Source organism: Meleagris gallopavo, chromosome 8 (genome assembly GCF_000146605.3).
Source record: "Meleagris gallopavo isolate NT-WF06-2002-E0010 breed Aviagen turkey brand Nicholas breeding stock chromosome 8, Turkey_5.1, whole genome shotgun sequence".
NCBI classification, from domain to species: domain Eukaryota; kingdom Metazoa; phylum Chordata; class Aves; order Galliformes; family Phasianidae; genus Meleagris; species Meleagris gallopavo.
In genome coordinates, this window is record NC_015018.2 from 15,162,540 (window position 1) to 15,178,679 (window position 16,140).

The 16,140-nt window shown below is 43.5% G+C and overlaps 1 protein-coding gene and 1 long non-coding RNA gene across 6 annotated transcripts in view; one reads left to right on the plus strand and one right to left on the minus strand.

Annotated features, from left to right (window-relative positions):
• Window positions 1-16,140, plus strand: part of NDST2 (N-deacetylase and N-sulfotransferase 2) — a 108,284-nt gene that overhangs the window by 78,404 nt on the left and 13,740 nt on the right. For 4 of the 5 annotated variants that reach the window (XM_010714379.3, XM_019617588.2, XM_010714380.3 and 1 more), the window contains 5 exons: window positions 6,297-7,691; window positions 12,993-13,080; window positions 13,382-13,536; window positions 14,999-15,184; window positions 15,604-15,732. In XM_010714379.3, the coding sequence (XP_010712681.1) occupies window positions 6,699-7,691; window positions 12,993-13,080; window positions 13,382-13,536; window positions 14,999-15,184; window positions 15,604-15,732 (1,551 nt within the window). In that variant the 5' untranslated portion in view covers window positions 6,297-6,698. Of the gene's footprint in view, window positions 1-2,457; window positions 2,583-6,296; window positions 7,692-12,992; window positions 13,081-13,381; window positions 13,537-14,998; window positions 15,185-15,603; window positions 15,733-16,140 lie in introns of those variants that run through there. The other variant, XM_019617589.2, reaches the window with a different exon arrangement.
• Window positions 1,052-1,828, minus strand: LOC109368795. The gene is made up of 3 exons (XR_002117139.1): window positions 1,523-1,828; window positions 1,203-1,392; window positions 1,052-1,108 (listed from the first exon to the last, which is right to left on the minus strand). It is a non-coding gene; the product is annotated as an uncharacterized LOC109368795 (long non-coding RNA).

Here is a 16,140-nt window from a genome sequence, read left to right on the forward strand (position 1 = left end):
GTTCCGTACTGCCATACTTCACTAGATAAAATAGGCTGGAAAGGATTAGTTCCTATATGTTAACTGACAGGAGGAAGCAATTGAATGTAGATCAGCGTCTTGCTAATTGAGGTGAATTTTTTTGATTATTAGGAAGTTGAAAGGAAGAATGGGTAGGCTACTTTCGTATTGCAAATGAACTTTCATAATATACGTTTCTATATTAAGACATTTCAAATCTGAGTTGTCATGTTTTAGCTGCACTTTGACTATATTTCCTCACTGGATTAAGTTGCTGATGAGAAGACAGCAGGGAAGACATTTTGCTTTCAGTAGCAGAGTCATTTATCTGAATTGCGATAAGCAAGGCACATGAGGGAGTGGAAGTTAGATCTATATCCATATCTCTTGTGGAAGGAACTGCATTTGTTTCCTGTTCTCACAGTTGCATTGAAAATGTTCTGCCATGATAGAGCAAAGTCGTTGATCACTGAGGCGAGAGAAGACTGAAGATGGTGCGTTCCCAGCGTTTGGAGTGACTGACATATTCATTTCTCCCCTAGGTGGGATTTGAGTTCTCCTTGTGTGGCAGGCTCTGAAGCTGCACTAACTGTATCTCTCCATCCCCCAGCAGCCAAAGGCTGCCATCTCGTATCGTTGCCTGTTCTGGTAAAAGGGCACAGAGTGTGTAGATGCAGATTGTCAGAAGAGGCACAAAACAGAGAGAACGTGAACTACCCATTAAAATGGTGACATTTTTGTGGTAGGCTGATAGCTGGGTCTTAGAACTTCAGTGGAGTATGAAATAAAGAATTAGGGTTGCCCCTTTGGGTATCTCTGAGGAAAGTACCTATTCTGTGAGCAGGTGCATTGCAGGAGCAGAGCAGTTACATCCCCTCAGCTGGTGGAAAACACAGCCTTCTGTGAGCTCTTCCAGTGCCAGTCTTTCCTTTCAGTTCCAGCGAATGTGTGCAGCTGGCAGTCTGCGTACTGTTTGTGTTAAGTAGGTAACAACTGTTGAAGGCTGAAATTTTTTGTGGGTTTCGGGTTTTTTTGTTTGTTTATTTTTTTAATTTATTCAGATCTTCATTTTGTTGCTCTTGCAGGAGGTGTGAAGTTGCACACCTGTCTGGGGATAATTAAAAGAAAAAAGTAATTACTGCTTCACTGCACAGGTCTTCTATCAGTCTGACAGCTGGCCAGCTGGCAGCTTTCCTCCTTACCACAGGTCTGTACCAGAAGAGGCCTGTCCCTGCATGGGGACTCATCTAAGCAGAGCGCAGCATTGCCTGGAGGCTCTAAGTATGTCTGTAGGAGCAGAGTAGGCACCGTTGGTGTTTCTTGCCTCTTTGATCTGAGTTTGGAATTCTTTGGGCAGTCTCACTGCAGGATTTGACTGGCAGTGGGTGCTAGCTGAAACACATGTCCAGAGCCCAGATGTGAGCTTGATTGGCAATTACATTACAATGTGGCTGTAACTTCCAAAGTATTTTTTTAATCCAGTATGTGGAATACAGCCACCCCCATTTTTCTGAAGGCTCACCATTTTCTGCTGATATTATTGGATTCTTCATATTCACAAGAGAGCTGAGCAGTACTTGCAGGCCTGACATGTGGGTAATCACTACAGCCAAGGGAGAGGTTGCAGTGTCCCAGGAGGAGGCAGGCAAGAGAGGAATTCTGTGTCATGATGACACAGTTAAAATGGAATGGGTTGGAAAATGGATCAAATTCTGTCTCTGATTACTTTGTAACTCAGTTACTGCAGTCCCTCTCATACCCAAAGCAACAGCTGTCTCTCAGGAAGTGCTGAAGAAAGACCTCTGAATTAGAGCTGTTGTAGATAAAGACAAGGTCCTGCCACTGTGCAGAAAGTTGGGTTATATTCTGAATAATCAAAGAGCTGTGGAAATGCACTTACTATACTGGTTTTGGGGATAGTAAAACATCCTGTGGCTCAGCTAGGAGGGAGCTTGAGTGACAGAAGTTCTCGATAAGGTGTCGTAGGACACCCACTGTCTTCCTTGTGCCTTGGGCATGAGTGTGTATGAGTGTACCAGTAGCCCCCAGAAAATATATGGACATTCTTGTCTCTAGTTTTGGATGAGTACTGGGTTTTTGTACCGATCCCCACAATAATTCAGAGTGCTGGAAATATCTAGAGATCAGATGCTGAAACCGCACAATTCTGATTATTATCTTGCTTTCACATCACATCAGTTGCCATGTGGTTTAGCAGCTGATAATTCTTTAAATGGTTTGTTTCACATTAGCACTGTATATCAGTAGGAAACAGATCTTCTAAGTTTTATAAAGGGTTTGTCTTAATGCTGGTGATTTGCGAGGTAGCTGATGATGGACCCGATGCTCTCTGATATAGCAATGCTTTCCTGGTGGGACGGGAGCTCACTGAGCCTGTGTCAGTGCACCAGAAAATAATACATCCTTCCTGTGCTTTCAGACTGCCTCCTCCTGCAGTTTGCACTCAGGCAGTGCTGGTAAGCTGGCAGTAAGAGATGTTGGAGCAAACATTAACTTACCTCTAAACTTGAAGTTTTTGTTGTGATGAATTCCAAGGAGTTCAATCTCAAAAGTGGAGCCAGGTATTTTCTTTTCTTTTGAGAGGGATTAATTTTCAGTATGGTGGGTGGTGGTTTGTTTGTTTATTTTGGTGTAGATTTTTCAGAGCTTTGTATTTTGAGTTGTGAGTGGTTTCTGACATTCTGACATCTCTCTTACCTTTCAATACAAACTTTGCTGGGTATTTTTGTTGGTTTTTTTTTTTTTTCTTTTTTTTTTTTGAACCTAAACTAGCTAATGTGGTCCCCAAAGAGCTTAACGCATGCTGTGCCAGCTGGCATGCCCTCTGGCTGTGAGGCCTTGTTAAAGAGATCAGAGCTGACAGATTCTTGAGCAGCAATCTGATACAGGTTCCTTTTTTTAATTTTTTTTATTTATTTTTTTTATTTTTTGAGCTCACCCATGTAACAAATGGGGTCTTGTTTTGGAGCTTCGCTAGAGGCTTGAATGGAGTCATTGTTATCAAAACACTGCTGTGATTCACAAGTGCCCAGAAAGGGGCTTCCTCTCCCTTTTGCCCCTCAGTTGGGCTCTGCAGGTGTGATAGCCCAGTTTAAAACTCCAGTTTTGTCCTTATTCTGCAGAATAACCCAGCTGTCTTGTGATTTTCATATTTAAACTGATATCCAGGAAATTTGAAGCTACAGCTCCTTGCAAAACACTAAAACTGAAGTGGGAGAGGTGAGTGAGTGAACCAGAGAAGGTGCTCTTCAGATTGACACTTTGGGGCTAGAATCATAAAAGTAATGTATTACTTTGCCAGGCTTTGGCACAGATCAGTACGCTCCATGTTCTTATTGTTACAGTGGTGCTTAGATTACGAGTTCCACCGGAAGGCACTTGCTTGGAAGTTTCTGCAAGTAACACATGGACTATTGAGCTTTTAAGTCCCTCTTCACATTATTTTTGCCTGTGAAAACGCCATTTTGTCTAACACGTGAAGATCATGGATGTATCAGGGAATGCCAAGTATTCTAATTATTTCATCATTATTATCTATTTCATCTAAAGGCATCAAAAACCAAAAGGATTTGAGCTGTTTGGGAAGACACTGACTTGTAATTCTCAGTCTTCTCAGTCAAAATTGAGAATGTAGGACTCAGAGTGGAGTGTTTTGTATGGATTTATGGTGCAGGATTGGAATGAAGGCTGCTTTACTTCACAACTGATTTGTCTGGAGCTGTTTATTTGGCATGTCTTATATGGAATTCACCTCATAAAAAGATGCAGTATTTATTATGTGGTTCTCTCTAACCTGTGACTGCTTTGCTGAATTCTACCTCTCTTTGCCACTGCCTCTGCAGTAAAAACATGTCCTAGGAGCTCTAGTGCCAGGTAAGGATAGTAACATCAGTGCCTTCTATGCAGAGGCAATGGGGTGGGCAGGGCTTGATGTGGTGGTCCAAAGGCTGTTCCCCCATTTGCTTCTGACAGGTGTTTTGTGATTTCTGACGTGTTTTTGGATACTGAGTTGCCACACTGGCAGTCCTTATTGACTCAAACTGGAATTACGAGCTGTATAATGCATTCTATGCAGAGGGTCATGTGTTATCATTTCAGTATCAAACACCCCCCCACACCCCCCGCAAAAAAAAAAAAAAATCCATTTGAATTCCATTTGTGTATTTTTTGTCATTTCTCCCCTGGTAATTTCTCCTCCTCTTGTCCTTTTTCCAGTAAGAATTTAACAGTATATAGAGGCAGAACAGAAAAGATGATTGATTGATTTGCCTTGAAGCAAGTGCAGCTTATTGTCAGTAGCTGAGCTGGGCTTCCAAAGCCACCTCTGTCATGAGAGAGGGCCATTTGGGCATGCAGGCTCCATCCAGTTGCAGTCTGGAAAACAGTGTGTTGGTTTTTTTTAAATCTTGATTCATCTGCTGCCTCGCAGTGTGACCTTCAACAAGATTTGCTGTATCAGGTTCTCCAACAGAATGTGGAGTGCAGTATACTTTATATTTACAGACTATGGTTCCTCACAGGGGATGGGTTTTGTTGTGCACTAAACAAGCCAGACTACTCTCCTGAGCTTATAGCATAGAAGTTGTTTCGGATAATAGTTAATGATCCTTATAAGGCTTGTATGAAGAGCACTCTATTTTGCATTCACTGTTACAAAATATTATATCTTTTTGTATAAAATCTGCTTTTTTTTTTTTTTTTTAATCTAAATCTCTACTTCAAGCAATACCAGCAGTGTGGAAAAGAAGCCTGGTGGGAATCTTTGGAGTGGCCTCATCTATGTGCTGATCTTTTCCTTGACTCAGAAGGATTTTTTTTCTGTTTAGTAATACACATTACAAAATAAGCATCTGTCTCACAAGTGGTTTCTTTTCTGGTGGAGCTGGTTGTTAAAACCCTCACTTATGATATAAAAACCCTTATGTCTGTCTTAAGCTCATGCAAAATCTTCTAATGTTATTTATCAGATGATAACAACGGGCTTAAAAATGGGAGGAATGTAGGGTGAACCGTTTTGTTAGTACTTTGTTGTTGTTGCTCTTGTGCCTCCTGGTGTTAGAGCTGTGCCAGCCATGTAGGTGGTTAGAAAGGCTGAATGTAGTGGAGCATGTCTGCAGGAGGGTTGCTGCACAAGTAAGAAAGATTTTGAGAGGAGTTTTTTAACTGCTATGGAAGGCTCATTGTGAGCACGACTGGGTGAGCGGCATGTGGTTTTCAGGGTGTTCCTGCTGTGCTCAGACGGGCAGCAGATGCTCCCTGAAAATATGCCGGTATCCACATTGTGTTGTTGCTGTAGGCGGTCCCATTTCTGGTAAGGGAGAGAAACCTACACAGTGGTTTAATATAATTTTTAAACCGAGAGGCTGCGTAGTTACTTTCCCTGGTGTTTGTGTTTTAGATGGGTTGGTGTGGTTGGCTTTGCTGAGCATTTTATCCTGGAAAAATAACAACATACGGTGAAATAGTCTGTTGTCATAAACAGAACACAGGAGGCGAGGGAGCTTCACAACATGAAACCTTCACATGAGTGGCATATGAGAGAAGGTGAGGAAGGTTTCAAGAGGTGTTTCTTCTCCAACTGTGTATGAACCAGTTGGCAGTGATGAGCCACACAGCGCAGGGGTGGCTTGTGCCCCCTGGCTCCAGTGATGCTCAAAGCATGCTGCCTTCATGGAGCAGTGTTTCAGGAGCCTTGGAAGAACATGAGTTCCCAGAAGTGAGACTGCCTTGTAGACAGGGCTGAGAACCAAGGAAAACTGCAGAACAAGACAGGTGGCAGGAATTTGAAACAGCCTGCTGAGTTTGGACATCCATATCCCAAGGTCCCAGGAAGTCACAGGCAAGGAGTCAACATATTGTTGTTAGTATAGAATGGGACAAGAAAGGCACTGTGAGGCTCTGTTCTTCTCCTCTCTGTATGGAAGCCAATGCTAGAATAAGAGCATTTTTCTATCATGTTCAGTGGCATAAAGAGGAGTGAGGGAAGGCTAGATTGCCCAGCCCTGTTTGCTGTGAGGTGTGAGAACCTCCCTCAGGGTGAGTGTTGCATCCTTGCACAGTGCCAGGATCTCTTTTCCAAAGGATGCAGTGGTGGTTCTGCAGCTCTGCCGAGCTGCTGTACAAAGCATGTGTGTCATTTCCCAGGGAGCAAGTCTGCCTGGTGACAGGCTAGCAATATTGCCCACCTAGCACCTGCTAGTCCTGCCATTTCACTTCAAAGCCATTAAATACCATGAATTCATACTAAGAATTGACTTTTTCTTTTTAAATTGCAGGATGCAAAGAGGTGCCATCATGTGAATGCAAAATTGCTAAATGAGAAACAGGACATCTGGGAAGGCTGAGCTGAAAGTGCTTGTGCACAGGATGACAGACTGATTTGCTGTTGGAGACAACACTCAGGAAACCCCCCTCCTCCAAAAGACTTTCTGAGTGAGAGAAGAGGAACAGGAGGAAGCACACAAAAGAGCGATGGGAATTGAGGGCCATGGTTACTTGAGATAAATGGCACATCCCTGGGAGTCTAGCCTGGTAGCTGTTTGCTTTTGCTTTGTCTCTCTCCGCAGCTGCTGTTACTTTTTTGAAAGCTGCTGCTGGCTACTGCCGTGGTGGCACTGGAGATTTGAAGAGCGACGTGACTGCAGGGTGTGAGGAGGGGGTGGGCAGCCCGCCTCACCATGATTCAGTTGTGGAAAGTAGTGCGGCATGTGCGACAGCTAGAGCTCCACAGGTTGATCCTGCTGCTCATTGCCTTCAGCCTGATCTCCATGTGCATCTTGGCTTACTACGTCACGAACAGTCCCAAAATCAAGGAGCCACCACCCCTGCCCTTCAGTGACTGCAGCAACCAGCACCGCATCTCAATCCCACCACAAGCCAGCTGGAGGCTTACAAAATCTGTGGACACCTCACGCACGGATCCTGTGGTGCTAGTCTTTGTAGAAAGCATCTACTCCCAGCTGGGGCAGGAAATAGTGGCTATCCTGGAATCTAGCCGGTTTAAATACAGGACAGAGATCGCCCCTGGTAAAGGGGATATGCCAACGTTGACAGACAAAGATAGGGGACGCTATGCTCTTATTATCTACGAGAATATCCTCAAATATGTGAATCTAGATGCTTGGAATCGAGAGCTGCTGGACAAATACTGTGTAGAGTACGGAGTGGGGATTATAGGCTTTTTCAAAGCCAACGAGAACAGCCTACTCAGTGCACAGCTCAAGGGTTTCCCCCTTTTCCTACATTCCAACCTGGGGCTGCGGGACTATCACATCAACCCCAGTGCTCCTCTGCTCTATGTTACACGGGCTAATGAGGTGGAGCAGGGTCCCCTGCCTGGTGATGACTGGACTGTATTCCAGTCAAACCACAGCACCTACGAACCAGTGCTGTTGGCCAGCACGAAGTCCTCAGAGTCCATTCCTCACTTGGCCACCCACAAAGCATTGCATGCCACGGTGGTGCAGGATCTGGGTCTGCATGATGGGATCCAACGGGTTCTCTTTGGCAATAACCTCAATTTCTGGCTGCACAAACTGATTTTCGTGGATGCCATTGCCTACCTGACTGGCAAGCGCCTGTGTCTCACGCTTGATCGCTATATCCTCGTTGACATAGATGATATATTTGTGGGAAAAGAGGGCACTCGCATGAAAGTGTCTGACGTAGAGGTAAAATCCCCAGAAAATCATAGGCCTCAGATGAAATTCCCTTGTGCACGGTAGGCCAGGAATGTCAAGATTGCATTTAATTTGAGTGAAGGAGTCGATTGCTGCAATTTTTCTCATCTTAAACACAGAGAAGTAACCTGCAGAGATGCTGAGACACAGTATGCAATACTCTCAACAAGTTTTTTTCAGGTTTAAATGGAGCATATGCTTTGTAGGATCTGGCATCTCTGAATTTAAAAAGAGGATGTCTGTGATGGTCTGTCCTATCCTCCTTTTTTACATAGGGAATAAGCCTATGTTGAAACCTATAAAGAAGCTGTAATGGAAAGGCTGAGTACCAGCTATGATGGCAGTAAGCCTATGACAGTGGCTGCCTTAAAGTTGTTTTGGAAACATGCTGAAATGAAGGGCAATATGTTCTTTCAACCAAAGTTAGAGAATATCTGGGGCAAAGATATAAAACAAAGTAATTTTCCACGTGTGTATCCCCTCACGTGAACTAAACCTAATTCTTAACATATTTCCAGGAGCACCTCCTCGCTGGGAGTCTTAGCACTTCTTAGGTTTTGTATGCATCCATGCAGGATGCATCTTTCAGCTTGTCTGTTTTTTCAGGTGTGAGATTTTAAATCTTGGTTCTGATGCCAAGTTTAGGTTGGGATCTGTTTAGATCTTGCTGTTTAGAGCTAGTTTATCTTTTTAATTCATTCAAAGCTGCATACTTGAAGCAGCTCTAATTGCATACCATTGTTTATTTTACTTGCTCAATTCCTTAATAATCCTTTACAGCCACCTTTGATCATGACTAACTGGGAGTTATCAAAAAAATAGAACAATTGTATGTAACTCTACTTGAAAGAAAATGCTAACATTTTCTTCATTTCACTGCAGTATCCCTTTGTTTTGAGATACTGAAGTGCTCTGAAAGTGTATTTTGAGTGATCACAGTATTGTCTTGCACCTTCTAGTTCAAACTCGTGGAGATTCCTAGTTCTGTGCTGTCTGAGCAGGTTACAGACCAGTGTGAGAAAACAGGATAGTTGACCAAAGCTTTTGGAGGCAAAGGCTGTTCCAGTGATGATAAAAACAAACCCAGACAAGATAATTCCAAAAGATGCTTTGTTTGGGTTTTAACAGTGAAATGGAGGAATAATCTGCGATCAGTAAGCAGAGAATCTCAGATAAAGCCCAGATTTATCCATTTAAAAGAAGTCCTCTGATTGCAGAGTCATGAGAGGTTAATGAATTTTTATTTTTTAAAAGCGAGAAATAACAGCATGGATTTGTTGATAGCCTCTCGCTGTGGGGAGAGGAGAATATAATAGTGACGGAACAGCTGGCATTTTCTTTGGCCTTTTATATAAAAGCTGTGTTTCAAGGCTGCTATCTCAACACACAGTTCCTTATCTTGAAGCTTAGATTACAGTGGTCGGGGTAGTGGTTTGAAGATTGGATGTTGTGTGAAGGTATAAAATTGACTCTGCTATCCCAGTGAGCTTGTTTGCCGTATGCGGATCCACGTTCAAACAGCTTCCCAGACAAAATGACTATTAAAAGGAAATGCTGGATATAATTTGATTGAATGCATGCGTGCCTATGGTAGATGTCCAGCATGAGATGAGAGATGTTTTTATTTGTGATGTTTAGAGGAGGACTGGTTAGCTTTTTATCTTAAAAAAGGAAAAGAAAAAAAAAGAATCTTGTTTGTTATTACTTTAAAGATGCTCGCCCCTTGAGTTCCTGTTTCTGCTGAAGGGCTGGAGCAAGAACTTGCAGTCCTCTACTGAAGTGAAGCACTTGGGAGCTGCTCAAAGAAAATGTTTTTCCTTTGTAAAGTTCACCAGGGATTGAACTGCACATAATTAACAAAACAAAATCTCAGAGAATCCTTTCTCTTATCAACATGTCCACATTCAGTCTCTTGTAAAATCATAATCCCCTGAATTTACCAAACCTCCATGGAACTGGCCAACAAAGACTAATACAGAAAGGATCTGGCTTTTGTGATCCTTCCTGGTCTGCTTTAGGTATAAGGAAAGAAGATTAAGCAGATGAGTTTTTGCCTCTCTGGTGGTAATCTCTACAAGGGCATAAATAGCAAGCAATCATTGCTCCTGATTCTGAGAGCAAGTTAAGTGAAAATTGAGGACTTTGGGTTATTGAATGGTGAGGGCAGAAGAGAGTCTAGTAAGGACAGCTATCAATCAGCTCTTGCCTTTCTAAATTGCATATGATGATCTTGGCAGAAATCAAAATACCCAGCAATTCTAACTGCCTGATTCTGGCATTGTAGGGGAGCTGGGAATACAAGCAAGAGTGCTTTCTCTTTTGACAGCACTGTTCTGAGCTATGCCAGTGCTACCACCAGGCAATGAGAAAACTGCAGAAGATCCTTTTGAGAATGTGCTGCTCTGTGATGGGCAGTTCCACTGAAGGAGGTGTTTCTGTAGCAGTGCTTTGTATGCTTTGCTTTGGATGTTCCCAGTATACTTTGCAAAAGTATTTATCATGTTCTTTGTCCAAGGTTTTCCAAACTTTATGGTATCCTCTTATCCTAGCCATCCACCTTTCAACCTTGTTTCCACATTTCTTTTGCTGCTTTTTTAGAGATACTTCAGATAGAGGAGATAATATTCAGGGTTTGTGTGAAGCAGCTAAAATCACTGCAGAAGCTTTTTAGAAGATTAAAAAACATGCATATTCATAGCTAAAAAAGCAGAGTGATGTGAAAGTTGAATTCTGTATTAATGTGATGCCTAGATGATAGACTCTTGATGGACTGTGACAAGCATTAAGTCATTTTGAGCTCTCACAGGGCTCTGTTGGACACCCCATCTTTTCCTCCTGGGATGAGCCTTGCTGAGCTTCTAGTAGAAAGCAGAGATAGGGAATGGGCCTTTTGGGCTGGCTCGTAGACAGATATACATCTTGGAAGGATTTTTGGAAAGGAAGACAGAAAAAAGAAATTTGTGAAGAGTGATTTTCTAAGGTAAGAAGCTTTCCTTTATAGAGATGGGGAACAGCTAAAATACAAGCTCTGCATCCAATGAAATTCCTTAAACATGGACTTGAAGATCTGCTTGCATCTGGCTAGTTAAGTAAAAGAGAAACAGAGTGCAGGGATGTCAAGTGAGAAACACCATCTTCCCAGCCCATTCCCACATCTGTATTGTTTTGCCTTGGATTGGAACCCATATGCTAGGGAACAGTGGATGATAGGTGTTTTTGTTTGTTGGTTTGTTTTTGAGTGAATCTCCAAATATTTTGCTTGGCACCTTACTCTCTTTGATCCTGTGCAGGTGAAAGGCATTTATTCAGACATACACTGTGCCACCTTACAGCTCTGAGAAAGACCGAGCATCAGTGCAGGGATGGCACATGATGAGCAATAAACCCTCCAGGAAGGCAGGGCTCTGCTAGGCTCCATGGGGCTCCACAGTCTCAGAATTGCTGGGGCCCCCACGGACTCTCCCTGGGTCCCTCCCCAGCCACAAAGGATTGCTGCCTGCCAGAGCACAGCTTTTGGGGATTTATCATCAGACAGATGTGTCGCCATGGTAACCCCAGCCAGGCTTTAAATCTCCCTCAGCACAGAGAAATGCTAAGCCTCTTAGCTGCTGTCTTTCCTCCCTCTACCTTCCCACTCAAGCTTGAGGAAGTGGATGTGCCTTTCAGGGCAGCAGAGAGAAGTGGAAAGGCGTGGGACAGCTCTGGGGGCAATATGAGGAGGCGGCACTTTCCTACCTGAGTTTTCCACATGCTGATTCCATGCTGGGAGTGGTGGTGTTACCTAGCCGGGCAAACAGGCTCTTCTCTGGAGAGAGAAGCACAGCTGTTAGTGCTCCCTGCTATGGGATAAGTCCCTGTGCCCTGTGTGAAGGGAACTTGATTTCCCATTGCCTGTTCAGGAATTCGTGCAGCAAAAAAGGTTTCAGCCATCAGTGCTGCTGGTATGTCACCTTGTTAAGCCCTACTTGCATGTGTAGTGGGTTCTGGAGATGTCATATGCCATCTATCTCTCAAAATACCACCCTTGAGTAGGAACTGGGATAAAGGTGTGGTAGGTATGCGGTCATGGAGGAGGTGGGATTTCTGTTAGAAATTTGTCCTAGGCTGGCATTTGTTCTTGCTGTTGTATGTGTGTGTGGAGTTGGAGAATGAGCAGTTAAGTGTTTCTCTAAGGAAAAGTCTGAAAGCTTTGTTATTTGGGGCCATTGGAAAGCATGGGGAGTGACTTCAGCACTGCATTTATCCCAAGGCTGGTGTTAAAGGTCATCACCTTGGTGCATCCACTGCTGAACTGATTTCTTAGAAAAGCTGTTAAAATGTAAATAACTGTGGGGACAGGACCGTCTCTGTCACCTGCCAACAGCCCTCCTGCCAAGTCCCTCTTTGATCAGGAACTGCTCTCATAGGGAGCTCCATCAGTGACGCTGTTCCCAACATAGAGGTAGTAGCAGAGTATGCATTTTAGGGCTTTGATTTTCACTGTTTTCTAGCAGAAGAAATTTGACTGGAATTAGCGTACATCTTGCTCATGGCATACTGAGCAGCTTTTTTTTCTGTGTAGTCTGTCTGCTGTTGGAGCTTGGGGTTGTGGCAGAAGGCTCCTTCCCTTTGGCTATAGCAATTAGTTTGGACATTCAAAGCTGAAGGCAAGCAAGAGAGAACCTGTAGGAGAAATCATGACTGTGAATGTCAGCTTGCCCAGGTTTTTTTTTCCAGAATCCAGGAAAATTTCCAGCCAGAGCTACCTCCCTGTCATTGCAGGACTCCTTATGTGGGTATTTCTGTGAATCCACCTTTCATCTTTGAATCCTCACCTTGGAACACTTAGTTACTTAGTTTGTGATGCAGTTGAATTCTTTTCCTCTGCACCATGTCCAGCTCTATCTTGCTTTTCTTTAATCTGTAGACTTGGAGAAAGGTAAAAGGTCCCAGCTGAGAGAGAGGGGAAGGGAGTGTTGAGGTTGATCCTGGGAAGACCAAGGGAGCTGTTGCTTGGAGGCGAGATTTGTCCCTTTGCTTCAGCACAGGCGCTGTGGGTACTTTACAGTGAGGTGGAGAGGATGTATGAGAGATGGATGTGACTGTGTTTTTAAAGCAACATCGTTCAGTAAGGCAAGATGGTACTTCACATAAAGGCTCTATGTAGGAACCATTGGCTTCGTCACTCCACAGGTAACAGTGCCTTAGCTCCATCTCCTGTGACACCTCTTCAGACTGAGCTGGCAGCAGCAGAGCAGAGGAATCTTACAGAACAATTGAGTGTGAATTTTCTTTTTCCTTTCATTCAAACAGGCTTTACTGAGCACCCAGAATAAGCTGAGAACTTTAGTCCCGAATTTCACCTTCAACCTGGGCTTCTCAGGGAAATTCTACCACACAGGTAAGCCTCTGGTACCCCTTTGTCCCAGCACCTGCATATGGCCCACATGTTTGTGGGAGCTTCATGGTACCCGGACAATGTACAGGGCACATTCTCATGTAGTTCTGTTGTCGCTCTTGGCAGAAGTGATGCATCTCTTTTACCACCTGCAACTTTTGTCAGCTCCCTACCTTACTCTTTGTGTATGTGCATCTGTGTAACACATTACTCAGAGCTTGATCCTCTGTTGGAACAACTGCTTAGAAACATTGAGCCTTTCTTCTGCTTTGTGTTTTTGCATCTCCTTGTCTGCTCTTTGTAGGTACAGATGAGGAAGATGAAGGTGACGACATGCTACTCAAGCATAGGAAGGAGTTCTGGTGGTTCCCTCATATGTGGAGTCACATGCAGCCTCATCTTTTCCACAATGTCACTGTGCTGGCTGAGCAGATGAAGCTCAACAAACAGTTTGCTGTGGTAAGGGGTATCTCATGCCTTTACAGTACTAATCCAAAAGCATTCTTCCCCTGGAATAGCTGTTTAGACCCTGCTGAAGACAAATACTAGCCAAGTAACACAGCAGCATTTAAGAAAGCTAGCCCTAAAAGTTTAAATTGGTGCATGCCTCCTGCTGTCTTCAGGCAAGAAACAGAATTCTCATGCCTGTCTGTGCAGTGTTTCCTGGCACCTGCATGGCCCCAGGCAGCTCCACCACATTCCAGGGTGCAAATCCCAGGGCTCTGGTTTGCTGAGGTGTGAACTTGTTGTAGCATTACCTTCCAAATCCAATTATTGTATAAACTGGCAGTGAGAAGGCATTTCCTGTACAATCCTTATTCACGGTGGTTTTGTAGGAAGTTATCTACTCTGTAGTATAAAATGCTCTGTGTCCTGGCTCTGGCCTCCTCAGGTAATACTGGAGGGAGTCTTTTATCTAGGAAGTCCAGGGGAAAATCCCTGGTTTTGGCAGAGGAGGAGGGAAACCTTGAACATCTTGCATTATAGACAATGTCTGCTTCATGCTTACAGCAGAGTTGAATATAGTGTGTGTTTGTCTGAAAAGATGTGTCCTTTTCACCCCTAGTTTGATTCTGTTGAAAGTAATCCCCTTGGGAATAGCAAGCTGCTGTCTCATGTTCCCATGACACATGCAGAGTTGGAATGATCCCAAATTCAGAGTACAGTTGCAGCATTATAGAAACAATTTCATCTCCTTCTTTTCATGCTTAAGTAACATTGTAGTCTCTTGCTAAGAGAGAAAAAGCTCAGAACACAGTTACACATATTTAACATAAAACAAGCTAGCAGTGGGAAAGGAAGGCTGTTGCTTCATTTAGGGGCTCTGGTTTTATTGTGTACCATCAGGGCAGAGCTGTCATCATTCATATTGTTACCAGAACCACATAGTGAAATTAAGAACCATGAAATTCAGATATCTCTTGTAATTTATAGCTCTGGGCCCCATATCTTCAGCCTCAACAGCCACTAGTTTCATGCCTGCTTTTCTTTGAATTGCTATCTTCAAGGCAGGCCCCAGCTGTTGTCTTCTTCCCTTCTATGTCAGTTAAAGATATTTTGTTTTCTTGCTTCAGTGGCTCAGACCTAGGCATTGTGGGTGTGGCTTAACAGCACTGATTAGTTCATTTGTAGTAACCGAAGAGCCTGACCTGAGGCTTTGAATTAATCTGACTTGTTACACCTGCCAGCTACAAGACTGTTCTTGCAGCAGCTGTTCCAAGTGCTGAACATTCTTGTTGGTCCAGAATCGCCCTTCCTATTTCTATAGATACATAATGCAAGAAGTATCTCAAGTTCTCAGTCCAGAGAGATTTCTTTTTACTCTGTCCTCTTGGCTCCAGCTTGGAAACAGTTGCTTAATGATCCTTAGTAAGAATAATAGTTAAGTACTGGATGATCAAGATATGTATTCTGCTTCCAGGAGCATGGGATCCCCACAGACTTAGGCTATGCTGTAGCCCCCCATCATTCTGGGGTTTATCCTGTCCACACACAACTCTATGAAGCATGGAAATCTGTTTGGAGCATCCAAGTAACAAGCACAGAGGAATACCCACATCTGCGACCTGCTCGGTACCGGCGTGGATTCATCCATAATGGAATCATGGTGAGCAGAGGCCACAGGCTCCTGAGCAGTGCACGTTTCCTTCCCAGGGGCACTCTCCTAATGACCTGCAGCAAAAACATAAATCTCAATATCATCCATATTTCCAACATTATTAAGTGAAGTAAAGAGAAGGAACTTGGCTACAGTTTTTTTTTCATTTCTTAGTAGAATTCAGAGGTCAGTACTGAACAGAGAGCAAAATTAAGCATGACAAGATTAAATTTATGTCCCACTCACTTATTTGTTTGTTAAGTGCTGTGCTAAGTAAATGTCTGAGAGGAATATCAAAGAATCCTCTGAAATTATGTTACTTATATCCCTTACTCTTCATATTGATCTATATAGTACTGCTTAGATACATCCATGTATAGATTTCTGTTGCATCTGCCTCTTACCTATCTTTTCTTCTATATTGTCAGGTTCTGCCTCGACAGACCTGTGGCCTTTTTACTCACACTATCTTCTATAATGAATATCCTGGTGGCTCAAAGGAATTGGACAAGAGCATTCGTGGTGGTGAACTCTTCCTGACAGTGCTCCTGAACCCAGTAAGCTCATCTACAAGGGGGATCAATGTGTGGGTGTCTCAGCTTATTCACATGATGTGGGAAAAGACTGGATCCTGGGGGTGATTCAGTGCAATAATTCATTGCAGTGTGGATATCTTCAGTGTGAGGTTAAAGAGATGTGAAAGAGAGGGCCAAGGAAGCTGTGGCTATTTAAGGTTGCTTTGCTTTACTCACTGCTAAGGAGGAAGTATTGAGTGTTGGCAAGTGCAATAGTCCTCATCTAGAAATGAGCCAGGATGATGTGCTGAGTGTGGCCCAGAATGAAGTGGTTGTTGCCTACACTGCTGCAACTTCTTGAATTATTAGTGAGATGTGCCTTGGTACCTTCTGTCCCACACACATCTGATTCTTGTTGGCTCGTCCTCAGGCTCACTGATGAATTTTTAT